The 13957-nt window shown below is 39.0% G+C and overlaps 2 protein-coding genes across 4 annotated transcripts; both read left to right on the forward strand.

Moving 5' to 3' along the window:
• Positions 1–931: 931 nt before the first annotated feature.
• LOC104429436 (disease resistance protein RPS2) lies at positions 932–7584 on the forward strand. 3 transcript variants are annotated; one of them, XM_039315613.1, is made up of 5 exons: positions 932–1151; positions 2198–2266; positions 3124–5730; positions 5982–6071; positions 7353–7584. In XM_039315613.1, exons 3-5 carry the CDS (start codon positions 4416–4418, stop codon positions 7355–7357), a joined length of 1410 nt encoding a protein of 469 aa, XP_039171547.1. In that variant the 5' UTR covers positions 932–1151; positions 2198–2266; positions 3124–4415; the 3' UTR covers positions 7358–7584. The 3 variants fall into 3 exon arrangements, with proteins under 3 accessions (XP_039171547.1, XP_018722220.2, XP_039171546.1); XM_018866675.2 differs by lacking the exons at positions 5982–6071; positions 7353–7584 and having other exon boundaries at positions 3124–5940; XM_039315612.1 differs by lacking the exons at positions 5982–6071; positions 7353–7584 and having other exon boundaries at positions 2234–2266; positions 3124–5940.
• Positions 3414–4333, forward strand: LOC120294298 (probable disease resistance protein At1g15890). The gene is made up of 2 exons (XM_039314310.1): positions 3414–3563; positions 3647–4333. Exons 1-2 carry the CDS (start codon positions 3414–3416, stop codon positions 4331–4333), a joined length of 837 nt encoding a protein of 278 aa, XP_039170244.1.
• Positions 7585–13957: the final 6373 nt, after the last annotated feature.

Genomic DNA, 13957 nt, shown 5'->3' on the forward strand with positions numbered 1-13957 from the left:
TGAATGATTGAGTATTCCTTCAGCTGTTGAGATATATCATTATGTATGAAAGATGGCCAATGGGTTCAAGGCATAACATTGGTAATGCTATGTAAGCTTTTGTTTACCAAGGGTTTGAATCCCTCTATTTACGCACCTTGAAGTAATTTACCATTGATACTAATCACAATGTATCAAAGAAAAGCACATACCCTAATTCCAAAGGTTAAAACTTTCTTTGATATGTATCCCCTATTTCCAAGTCCCCACTCGAAAATTCTAGCTCGAAGAAATAAAATAACCTGGTACAATTTAATTTTCCTTAAAACGACCTCTTACGGGTTAGTGGCAACTTATGAATAAAATCTTATGTCCATGATTGACTGGGGAAACGATTTGTGATTGATAGGGCTCGGGTGAATCGTAGCCAAGCATAAGCATCATCTTGCAAGAGAAATCGTTCGTGTTCCCATGGCCATATGTTAACTCATATCATGAGAACATTTGGCATTTTTCCCATGGCTAGGGTCGTGATAATTGTACTTCCCTATAATAGATGCAAATCAAGCAATCATGAGATAATTAGTTTTTTTTTTTTTTTATGCATCTTGAGTAATTTTTCATATAGAAAAAACAAAGAAGTAAATTTAAATGCAATTTCGTCCTTTCAAGGATTAGTAATTCTGGTCAATGATTTGGGAATACCATATGGTTTTTTTATGGAATCAATTTTCGGAAATTTTGAATGTAAATAAAATTTCTCTGTTTTTTTTTTTTTTTTTTTTTTTTTTGTGTTTGGTGTTCTTTTTTGTGGGCCGGGGGTGATTTACATAATCCAACGATGGTCTGTGCTCGTTTGAAAACGAACGGTGCAGATGTGCCGAGCACGACAATCGAGGGGCACTCTCGGTTTCTAGGGTTTTCTATACCTATATTGTGGTGTCTTCCTCCTCTCTGTCTTCCCTCTTCCTTATTTCCTCTGGCCGTATCCCGCCTCTCCAAATTTCCATGCGAACGAGATCGACATCGAGGGAGAAGAACTCGAGCGGGCAGTTGAAGCCGGGCCATGGGAATTTTGCTGTAACCGGAGTCGAGGGCGTGTGATCAGGGGCTGAAGGAACATATCGACGCCAGAGATTAGCAACTGGACCGGAACTTCAGTCCTCCTCATTGTACGTTGTCTTTTGCCCTCGTTATGCAATTGCATGCCTGTCTGAATTTTCTGTTGCAACTCGTGACGCTCTATTAAAGGATATTTCTACTTAAATTTCCAGATCTTCTATATCTGTAAGAAACATAAGACACTTAAATTGTTTAATCGGCCAAATATGGAACAGAAAATAAGCAATAATCATGTCTGGTCTTGTGTCTGGAGCTTTTTCCCGGAAGGCGTTCTCTATCAAATAAGATAATTAATGTTCCCGTTGAGCAAAGAGCGAAGATTTTTATTGGTTTATCAACGCCAAGTTACATAATTGGCTTGACTGATGGCTTCCACTTCAATCGTTCTCAACTCCAACTGGGGTTGAAAGCCTTTGGTCAAGCCAAGCCATACTAGATGCGGGCAAACTGGATAGTTTACCGTCCATCGTTACAATTGATTGGCATAAAATAGAAAATAAGCAAATTGAAGAACTTGAGGGTGCAGCTTAGCGGGGCCATGAAATAATGTTGAGAGAATCTTAGATGTAGCAGCAAATTATGTGATGTTAGGAGTTTGGAAACTTCCAAATAATCAAATTGGACAATTAAGTTGGGTTTTGGTGAGCTTGACTCAAAATTTCACTTTTCATGCTCACTTCACCAAATCTTTTATCCTTACAAATCTCCAAATCCCCGTCCCATTTTTTCATTATGAATCTATGATTTCACATATAGGTTCATATAGGCTGAAATTTTGAGTTGGTAGAACAATTTGCTGCATCCGAGTCATTCACGGAAAAACTAAGCCAGGCTTGTGTATAAGAAGCAAACGACAGAGCAATAGTTTTTAATCTGAAGAGCAAAATTTGAGCATTGTTTCCTGTCTTTTCAAAAGAAGTTCCCAGGGTCTTGCTTGTTGGTACCCAGTCACTTGAAACATATCTGTCACTCTTCTGTGGGTTACAGGCGAAATGCCGAGCGCGGCATTTAAATTATGGGAGCTTGTTGAGTTTCTGCCTAACGAATTGTTGTTGATTTGTCTGACATGCCATGCCCACTGAATAACCCAATGCAGAGGATTTGTCTAACATGCCACGCCTACTGAATGCAGAAGAGGAAGAACCCAATACAGAGGTTCCCCAAGGTATGTGCATCTCCCAATTCCCCTTTTGTAAAAGCTCGTGCAGGATGTTTAAGAGTCAGTCATTGATAATTAATAGATCTTTGAAAATGGACAGAACAGTGCTCCTAAGTGTGACATTTAAATTTTGAAAAACAATGGCTCTCTCTATCCCCTTAGATCATCTGCATAAAGAGCATCCGTTTTTAAGACAGAAGCGAAATATAGTTTTCAATCTGCAGAGCACAGTTTGAAAACTGTGCCCACTGAATACCAAAGAGGGAGAATGCAATATGGAGGTTCCACATGGCATGCATGCATCTCTAAATTTGCCATACGTTGAAGCTTGTGCAGGCTGCTTTATTTGTCTTCTAATCTTCACCTAAGAACAGGGATATAGGCAGGATGCTCAGATTTCTAATAGTTATGGAGAAACAGTATAGTCAGGAATTAATAGGAAAAGAGGAGTTTTAGAGTCGGTCATTGATAATCACTAGATCTTTGAAAATGAAAAAGACAAATGTTTTGAAGTCTGGCGTTCGAATCTTGAAAAGCCATGGCTCTCTGTCTCCTACGATCTCCTACATGAGCATTGGCGTATATATGATTAAATTATTTGTCAAAGATAATTCCTATGAATTTTAATTTTAAGTCAATTTTTTTTTCCAATGTAGAGCTCATTATGTGGGGTCGCTAGTGTTTTACTATTGTGACATGATGCCTACATAACATATCAATTATCATATAGAATGTTGTATATAATATTTTTGTTTGAAAAAGTGAATACAAAGTTACAATTTTTATATCTGTATGTGTAACATATCTATAAAATATATCTCGGAAGTACCTAATAGTGAATTTTCTCTTATAATTGAGTTTAGGTGCGAGAACGCATGTTGCACCAGCTAAGAGTCAACGAGGTACCCGTAGGCTTGCCAACGCGGATATGACATCTCTCAAAAGAAAGCTGGAAGAACTCATCGGCAGTCGCCAAGCGGACATGAACAAGCTAAAGTCGAAGTGGATGAGAATAGAAGAGCAATATTGGAGTGTAGTGCAGGCAATTAGAGAAGGAATATCTTTCCCACCGTAGAAAGTAGCAGAGGTGGAAGGGTTGAGCAAAGAAGTTGAACAGATTCTTCCAGTTCCAGGAAGATTTCGGCAAGAGGCGATGGCACTTGTTAGATCTAGCAAAACACCTCATTTGGTGACAAAAGAAGAATTATTAGGCAAAGAAACTCGACGGAAGGTGAAGGAGATGTTTTACACTATATTGCGGAATGAGTTTTTCATACTCGGTGTTTATGGTATGGGTGGAGTGGCAAGACGGCCATTTTGAGGCATGTCTATGTCAGTCTCCTTGATTATCTTCCGTCATATGTATTCTGGATTGCTGTACCTCAGGATTTTAGTGTTTATGCGCTACAAGGAGAGATTGCCAATGCGGTTGGACTAGACAATCTTTCAAATGAGAAGGACGTGAAGAGAAGGGCGGGCCTATTGTATGGACATCTGAATGCAAAGAAGGGATGCATCCTAATTTTAGATGGCCTTTGGAAGCCCTTTGAAGTTAAGGATGTGGGTATTCCAGTTGAAACGGGCAAACTAAAGTTGATAGTGACAACTCGATCACCAGATGTGTGTCGTATGATGCTCTGTCAAAAGCAAATTAAGATAGAGCTTCTCGATATGGAAGATTCTTGGAGGTTATTTTTAAAGAAGCTTTGCTTTGCGGGAGAACTCCCTCAGGAAGTTGTACAAATTGCAAGGTCTCTTCTTGATAGGTGTTGTGGTCTGCCACTTGGGATCATTGAGATTGCAAGTCGCATGAGAGGGGTAAAGAAAGAGCGTGAGTGGAGAGACATGTTGGGAAATTTAGAAGAGTCCAGGATGGAGCTTGATGTGTTCAAGAGTCTGCAGCTCAGTTACTTGAACTTGGGTGATGAACAAGTGCAACAGTGTTTCCTGCATTCAATGCTTTGTTCTGGAAATCTCCTTTCAGAAGCTGACAGAGAGTATTTGATAGTCTTTTATAGAAGAAGGTTTGTTAGGTGGAATTGCCACCAGGCAAGGACTGTACGATCAGGGTAACAATATATTGGATAAAATAGAAGGGGCTGGCCTGTTGGATCCTGAAAAAGGGCATCGGTATCTACACCCGTTGACAAGGGACATGGCATTGCATGTAGTGCGGAGCACAACTCACATGGTTAAGGCCTATATGGGGTTGAAAGAAATACCGGAGGAAGTATTCTGGACTGATCGTCTAGAGAAAGTCTTTTTACAAGGCAACAAAATAGAAGAAATGCCATACAACGTATCACCAAATTGCCCTAAACTGACGCGGCTGTCTTTGTATGACAATTCGACCTTGGGAGACATCCATGAATCTTTCTTCAGACATCTAAAGGGGCTGACGGTTCTAGATCTGGGCCGCACTGGAATCACAAAATTACCGGACTCCATCTCCCAGTTGGAGAGCTTGGAAGCACTGTTACTGCAAAGTTGTTTCGCATTACGCTTTATTCCTTATGTTGGAAAGTTGGGATCCCTAAGAAAGTTGGACCTCAAAGGGTGTGAAAGTCTTGAAGAAGTGCCAGAGGGCATGGAGATGTTGGCAAACCTGAGGTACCTCGCCCTAGATGGCACAAAGATAGAGACATTACCGGAGGGAGTGTTGGGGAAGCTGGTGAACTTGCAATATCTCGCGATTAAAAAGCTAAGGGCAGGAGAAGAGGTAAAATTACAGAAGGTGGAGGAACTTCATTGTTCTGTTTCCAATGTGGAAATGTTCAATGCATGTGTGGGGTCTCTCGAGCGAAATAGTTGCCAACGGTACATGCTCGTGATGGGTGCACCAGAAAATTTCAGCCTTTGGTGTGGGAGGAAGACTGAGAGGTCTTTACTCATTGATAGTTGCGACCATATCGCTGCAAGTATAGATGGAACAAGTGGTGATGGCTGCGCTCTGCTTCCAGAAAGTGTGCAATCATTGGAATTGTCCGGGTGTCATGAAATGAAGAGAGTGATGGAATGGGAGTGGCTGACCACTCTCCTTCCAAATCTGAACGATATTATAACAAAGTGTTGTGAGAACTTAGAGGAGATAATACATGGCCCATTGCCAAGCGGAGCCACTTGTCACCTTACATATCTTGAAGTAAATTGTTGCAACAACATGAAGAGGGCGCTGCTGACGCAAGACATGGTGCTCCACCTCCCTTTCCTCCAAGAGATATTAGTCAAAGACTGCAAGGGCATAGAGGTGATAATGGGCACTGTTGCCAAAATGACGCACTTTTCCTTCCTGAAGTTAATGAGCCTTGGTCTATGTAATCTTCCGGAGCTGAAGAGCATATGCGATGGGACCACGAGATGCAATTCCCTCCAGTTGATATCTATTCGCAATTGTCCAAAACTGAAGGGGATTCCTCTGCATCTGCCTGTGCTTGACAATGGGCTCCCTTCTCCTCCCCCTTCTCTTCAAGATATTAGTCAAAGACTGCAAGGGCATAGAGGTGATAATGGGCACTGTTGCCAAAATGACGCATTTTTCCTTCCTGAAGTTAATGAACCTTGGTCTATGTAATCTTCCGGAGCTGAAGAGCATATGCGATGGGACCACGAGATGCAATTCCCTCCAGTTGATATCTATTCGCAATTGTCCAAAACTGAAGGGATTCCTCTGCAGCTGCCTGTGCTTGACAATGGGCTCCCTTCTCCTCCCCTTCTCTTCAAGAGATTCGGATAAATCAGCAGGCGTGGGAGTCGCTGGAGTGGGATCATCCCCTTGCCCGTTCTACACTTGAACACTTCATCAAGTTTCTTGGTAAGTCCCGATCAAATTTTACTTCTTTTATCCTTTCCATCTCCCTTTGGTCCCTTCTAAGGATTGGTTCTCCCGCAGTATGGGTTGCTTATTTTATTCCTAACTTTTATAGTGAGTGTTATAACTCATAACTACTCAGAAACTAGCAATTAGGCCCGTGCTACACACTGATAAGTGAATTCCATTACAGCTTGAAAGTGCAGCATAGTAGTCATGTTATTATTAAACCTTAGTTGTTTCAACGATGTTCAAGAATTAAAAAAAAAAAAAAATCTCCCTTAACTTTGAATTAATAACAATGCTTCTAGTCCTCGCTCTCTCTCTCTTTTTCTTTTCTTTTTTTTGGGGGGAGAATTTAAAAGATTTTCTCACACCGGTTTTTCTATAAACAGGCCATTCTGAGTATACAAAATTTTGCATATGCTGATATGCAAATCCCTCTGTTATAAGTGAGCAGTTTTGTGGTCACAAAATGATCCGGCATAGAGATAAGAAATGATTAGTGGCTGCAGAATTCTCGTACAATAAAATTGAAATTCATCATGACATCCTTGTTGGAAGGATGCTAAAGCCCTAGTAAAAGTAGAATTTGATTGGGAAGTTCTACTTTATTGGTTGGGATAGTTTAAGAGAGCATGTTAAATGCTTTTACGTTTCCTTTTTGTTGTCTTTTCTATTTTACCTCATTCGGTACTTCTATTTGCACTTTCAAGTCCTCTTTTTACTTTTAAATTGATCACTATTCTTCGGGAATACTTTTCATGGACTTTGTATTTCCGATTGCATATTTGAACTTATTGAATTCCTTTATGTTTAATTTGATTAGGTTAGGTTGGCCGGAGGAGTCTCTAATTTCTTTAGATTGTTTACATTCTCTCTTTAATTTGATCAAAGAAGTCTCTAATCCCTTTAAATTGTTCTTGGAGGAGAGAAATAAATGAGGGCTAGCTATATCTAGAACCTTGTGAAATCTATGAGGGCTGGTCTTTTGGAAGCACAAATATTGGACAGAAATAAGATGGGCGTAGGTGTCAACAAGCGAATTTGCCACAGTTCAAGTTTTTCTAAGCTCTCTCAAAATGCACCGCAATCTGTATATAGATTTCTCGTGAATAGTCATGCGGTACACAATGATATTGGGTATGAGTACGAGAAAGGTCCTTGGGCATCAGTTGCTCGCCAACTACAAAAAAACTACTCTCCCACTCCCTTTCTCAACTGATTTTGGGTCCTTTGGACCCACCTTGCAACGACTAACAAAAAGAATATTTCTGCCCCCAGACTGATGAAGCCGTGGAGGATCCCGTTGAGTATGAATCGTCTTCTGATGGCAGTGGACTCAACGCCATTGCTACATCATCCCGCTCGATTGATGTTTAAAGTACCTCTGAACCTTACGATGACATGCTTAATTTATGCCTTATTTTATAATCTATGTTAACTACGTCTTGTTTCTGGATTCTTCAGTTTGTATTATCCCTTATTTCTACCTCGTGAAACATTTATCTTTCCATTCCCAACCACCCCCCCCGCCCCCGGGCCTTCTTCCTCCTTCTCCGACGAATCTTATATAGAATTGTTCTGGATATGTGAATTTGATGGTCTACTACTTAAAGTACAATCTACTGTGGGAGGTGTTCTTGGTTTGGAGCAGACTAGTGGCTATTTCATTCGACATGCTTTAATGGCATCCCCAATGTTGACCGTCTTAGAAATCATCTGAGCATCCAACTTGTGACTAATGCTTTCGAGAAGGTTTTCATGCATAAACCCATTCTTGTCCACTGGTTTTATCAGGGAAACCCTAGCACTTAAATTCAGAACACATAGGAAGACACCTGACGAAATCAAATAAACACAGACGTCTTGGCACGATGAGGTTTGTACCTCTCTGGCTGAGGAAAGTATAATGGGCCCTTGTGAGTTTATGGACAGATGGTATCTACGGCGAATGTTTAGTCAAAAGACTTGACGTTTCGAGCGTCCCACTAGACCTGGCTTCATTCAGTTGAGTCTTGAATATTTAGTGCATGATAGTGTTGACCATTGGTGCGATCTCCCCACGGAATGATGACGATCATAAATTCTGATTTTTGTGTTATTATTGATGTGGTGAACACCATGGTAACCGGGGATTAGCTTGTGGACTAAGAGCATAGGGCCTGGTAAATTGATTTTGTGTCCGAGACATAATTTGTATGCGCGAGTTTCATGCTTGAGACAAAAAGGGAATGAGCTGCTAAATCGACCAACAGATCATCCGGAGGATGGCCTGGTACTTCACTGAAGTAGTGTAATTGTCTCGGGAATTGCATGATTTCCCTATATCCACGAAGAGTCTATACTTAAAAAGGCATTCACAAGGACCTGAAAACAGGCAGTGTACTTTCTGGGCGCTATTCTGAATCTTAAATTTTCAGACTTGGGATTGGCAACGGGAACGAAGCAGAAAGGACAAGTACAAATAATGATACTCAGAAAGTCTGCAGCTTGTTTCTTAGAAGATCACCGGTAAACTTTAGGACGGTTTTGAGACATGACTGTTCGATAGGGGCTTTTGCTGCCAACATATGCCTTGGATGATTTAGAGTGAAATCTGATGAATGTGGATTTGGATTGCTTTTGTTAGAGATAGTAATAAAAAGAATTAGGAAATTTAATTAAAGTCATCACCGTAACCATTTTGGACATTCAAGGAGCAAATATAAAAGTCATGATTGTTCTTTCTTGGTATGTTAGTTTCTTTGCTTTTGTTAACCCCTGGGGATTTATTTTCAAGCTATAGCTTCTCAAAGTGCTGATATTGAGCTGAATGGGACGGGATTAAATGCGAATATAGAAGAAAGAACGGTCGACAGATATGTGGAAACTTGGAATCTGGAAGGGAAATAACCTTGTTAGTAATGAAAAAACAGACTAAGTGGTATTCATTTAGACATAGCTTTTATATGAAGACAAGGAATGACATTGTTCTTTCTTTCTTGGAAATTATAGTAATAATGATTCCAAAATTTGCATTATCAAAAGACAAACTTTACGAGCACACATAAAGTCAGACAAATGAGCAATCAGTACATTCGCAGCGTTCAATATCGCTTGCAATAAATCCGATTGTACGAAAGCACATCATGTCATGGACCAAGGAACGTCACGTCATCAATCCAAAGGGGCACATCAAGACCATTAGTTTGTAAGGGGATTTATTCTTTGCCCTCGGATTAGTTCGACAGGGATTGATGATCTCAATCATTAAATGAGATCAATCTCCACCGTTTGACTAATGTGACGAGGGTCAACATCCTTCACTATCAAATTAAGCACATTTCTACCATTGACTCGATTAGACGAGGATCAATATCCCTATCATTAGATAATGTAGAAGACCAACGGTTTGTGATTAGAGGACTTTTGTATAAATAGGGGAGCCCTCTCTCCATTTGTGTCATCAACTTCATTTGAGTATTACAAGTATCTCTAGAGCTTCTTTCTCTACTTTTCTCTCTAGAAATTCCCTTCATTGGTGTGAGTGTGAGTGAGAGCAAGGCTTACTTAGACTTGACCAGGTGATTCAAAACTCTAAGTGCCTTCGCAATCGAAAGAATCGTCTTGTGACAATTGCGCATTAGATTCCGAGAAAATATAGAATAGAGTGATAGTAGGACTTGATCAATGACCTCGGAACCATCTAAGTCAAACTTAAATTGTATATTTTGATTGCTAAATCGAGAGAAGAGGTTGATGTTAGTCGTAGAAAAAAAAAATGTGTTAGTCGTAGAAAAAAAATATGCAGAAATTCTTGCTCTGACTTTAGTCTGGACTAAAGAGATTCTAAAATAGTGACACATAGCTCATCTTAATGTACACGCCACTATTAATGGCAATCTTCTTGATCTTGTAGGAACCTGAAGATAGACTTCATTTGAACCTTCTGCCTTCCCTAATTTGAAATAAAAATGGATTTAATTATGAGGAGCACAAAAGATTGGTTGAAGTCTTCAATCAAATGCAGAAAATGCCATTAGCGAGGTTCCACTTTTCAGCAACTGTTGTGTTGTTGTCATGATAAAAATGACGTCATATTACTTGATGATGATAATTCATTTTTACTTTTCCTTTTTGGATTATTATTATGGGAAATGGATGTGGAACGTTAACAGACACAAACTCCTCCTCATCCACTGCGATCTCCCTTCTTCTATGATATTTTCCCACACTTTCTCGCTCTCTTTCCCTTTTCCTCCCTTCCCTTTTAAGTTCTTCATCCATTGTCAACACGCGACTCCATAGCTAGGTTACGCACGGCTGGCAGGATGTCAAGTGTACCATGGATCTCGTGTATGGTTCCCTATCGTTCCATTTCTCTTACGCACAAGAGATTTAGACACTGCTTTTGCATGTGCATGGCCGAGCGGGCGTGGTGAGGTAGATAAGGGAAGAAAAGAAGTACCGTCTGCCAGTCATCCGAGTGCTGTGAGCCAACCTGAAAATATAGGCTTGCAGGCTTTTGAATGGGCTCTGGCCGGAGCCATGACAGCTTCTGTGAAGCTAGTTGCAAATTGTTTCACGTATACATGTCAGTATACGTGAAACAAATAGGTGCTACGTGAATCGTTCACTTTTTCATATTTTACCTGAATCTCTTATCTTTTTAATTGCAAAGAATCACAACAATAGCGCACACTAATTTCCATCTATTTTTATCCTTTTTTATCTCCATGGTTCTAAGAAACCTATTGTGAGTTGCCACATTTTCTTAGGCAAGTGAGTGGACAAACTTAGATTGAAACAACTAGTCTTCCCCTCCATTTCATTAATTAATATATGTCTTGAAGTCACCAAAATACAAATTATCCTCACATTTTATTTAAATTTCAATTTGAATCCTTTATTTCTAAATTATCTATATTTTGCACCTCGAGTTAAAGCTAGAGGAGAAAAACTCCTGCTTTGTCCTTGGCTGCCACCTGCTCTCTCATAAGTTAAGATAAAATGCATTTGAATATGATGATGGATTGATCTCTCGAGGGATCATAGAAGCTCCAAGCCCAGAGGACAACAAGGCAAAAATTTTCCTCAAATAGTGTCACATGTGTTGCCACATCATTAACTAACTAAATCGTAATAAGCATATGGATGTGCAATCTAATGTTCTTTTCTTCTTCTTTTTTCATTATTTAACATGCGAATGAGAGAGGAATTATCATAAAGAAGGTGAGAGAATTGAGAATAGAATACAAGGTTTGGTTGAGCTACGCAACTAGCCGCCTTCCAATTGATCACACCATCTATCCTTATTGTATAACGCTACTACCAGCTCGTCCACATGAAATTCTTGGAACCATAAATTGTTCTAGCAGAATCGAATGAGAAATGATTCCACCTCCTCAAAATCACTAGGACACAAGCAATTCCTTTATTAATGACTTGTTTAGTCATTTTCTTGTTTCCGTCCCGGCTAAACCACTACATAGTGGTAGGTATGTAATATGAACAATCCTGTTAACTTTTAGGTTCTTCTTTTTAAGATTTTTTTTAATAGTGAATTTTTACTTTCTTGCTAAAAATTCAAATATTATATAAATCTGAAAAGTTATGAAAAAGTATATGCAAATCTGGTTATTACCAGAGAGTACGTCACTCTCTTGTGAGGGAGGATAACCAGAAAATATGTCCCTCTTTGAGAGCGAAATACTCTCTAGTTATTATGAGAGAGGATGTCCCTCTCTGGTCATTATGAGAGAGCAGCATACTCTAGTTATTATGGGAGAGGATGTCCCTCTCTGGTCATTATGGGAGGGTGACATGTCACCTACCATATGATGGATGATTTTTATTGTTTAATGACCATATTGGATGCCTTACTTGGTGTTGACTGTCGCGACCAAATTTTTGGGTGTGAACCAGGGGTTTGGTTTAATGGATTATTATGTGCAGGCTGACTTCAGAACTCTTAAAGCATATATCAATTTGCGACATTCTTAACGTGAAGATAGATTTTATTTAGGAGTTAATTCGGGCTCTCCCAAGCATATATCGATTTGCGACTTATGTTCAGATTCTTAACATGAAGATAGATTTTATTTAGAAGTCGCCACTAATCTATTTTTGGTGGGTTGATTAGAAACCCAAGTTATACCTTACTCCTACGAACCAGAGGCGACTTGGTTATCTTAGATTTCTCTAATACCATTTCGGTACCATTCTTTTATTTTCAAAAATATTAATAAACAATAAATAAATTGCAAAAAAACTTACCTCAAAGCAACGAAAGCATCTGATATTAGATTAAAATCCACATCAACAACTCTAAATATAATTTCTAATTGACAAGCAATTTCTTTTTTTTTTTTGTTTTCACTTAATGAAAATCATGCAATATGCAATGCAATATAACTAAATGACTAATTCTAATTACATGCAATTTCTAGTTAAATTGAAATAATAACAATCTTTAAATGATGTTCATTTCATGAATCTAATCCTAATGACATGCATATGATATTTTTCTTTTTTTCTTAAAGAATGCAATTCATCATATGAAATAAAACTAATTTATTCTAAGACATTTTTGGTTTTTTTAAAGAAATTCGGAATTAGATAAAATGTGAAAATTATCTAGCTAGATTAAGATCCTATTCAATTTGTATTAGGAATTAGAATAAGCCAAATCTAATTTAAACTAAAATATTATCTCAACCCAAATAATTCTAAGATGCAACATATTTAAGAAAATACCTAAACTTAAAATAAATTAAGAAAAATATTATCTAGAATTAAACTAAGTGCAATTTTACCCTAATATGCAATGACATACAAAAAGATGCCCTAACTCTACATGACATATGCATAATGATTTTGTTTGTGTTTTTGTTTATTAATTTCGAAATTAATAATTGCCAAATAATTAAACAATGCAATCCAAGTATAAAAAAACTAGCAACCTAAATTAATTGATTTGATTTTTATTTTTATTTTAAATAAAATTCAGAATAAAATTTCTACTCCAAACATGCAAACCCTAAAATAAGAAATAAACCTAATTCTAGCCTACATTTTTTTTTTTTAAAAAAATTTAAAATAAGTGACACGATAGCAAATCGAGCAAGATGATATCGAAATTGGCGAGATCGTATCTCGCACATGAGATCCCGGGTTAGCTAATTTTACATAAATTGCGAATCAAATCTCGGGCGGGAAATCGGATTAGCAATTTTTTAAAGTAATTGCGAGTCGAATTTCAGGTGCGAAAATCAAACTGACAATCACAAATTTCACAGGCTATTTCTTGTCGGATAATTCATCGTTGCATCAAGGAATAATTATACTAAAAAAAAAAAAAAAAACCACTTGTGGTCGGGTCTGTGGTGGTGGCCCAATCCCTAGTCCATCTCAGGGGTTTCTTCCATGGCAAGCACAGTACGAGTTCTTGGGTCACAAAAAAAAAAATTATACTAAAAATGAGCAAATAGAATAAAATAACAGAAATAACAGAAATAAAATGAGATAAATAAGTAAAAAGAAAAACTACCTAATTTTTCTTTTGTTTTCTTGTTTTTCTTTTTTTCCTTCCAAGCAAAGCAGCAACGTGATGGTCGCCCCGGTGGGAGTTTCACCGTCGGTCGCCGGTCGTCGGAGCTCCGGCAAGGAGGACCAGCAGCGAGCGGATCGGTGGCGAGCGGTGGCGTCGCGAGGAGCAGCGGCAGGCGGCCTCGCTCAGGCTGAGGCAGAGAGCGGAGCGCCTCGGCTCAGGCTCGGGCAGAGGCGTCGGATCGCCGGCAAGTCGCTGACCGGAGTAGCACCGGCGGAGATCTGCAAGCACAGACAAGACAGGGACAACAGCAGTGTCGTCGGAGCGGGGGGGCTGCGATCCGGCTCAGGTCCGGCTC

Source organism: Eucalyptus grandis, chromosome 6 (genome assembly GCF_016545825.1).
Source record: "Eucalyptus grandis isolate ANBG69807.140 chromosome 6, ASM1654582v1, whole genome shotgun sequence".
Classification (NCBI taxonomy): domain Eukaryota; kingdom Viridiplantae; phylum Streptophyta; class Magnoliopsida; order Myrtales; family Myrtaceae; genus Eucalyptus; species Eucalyptus grandis.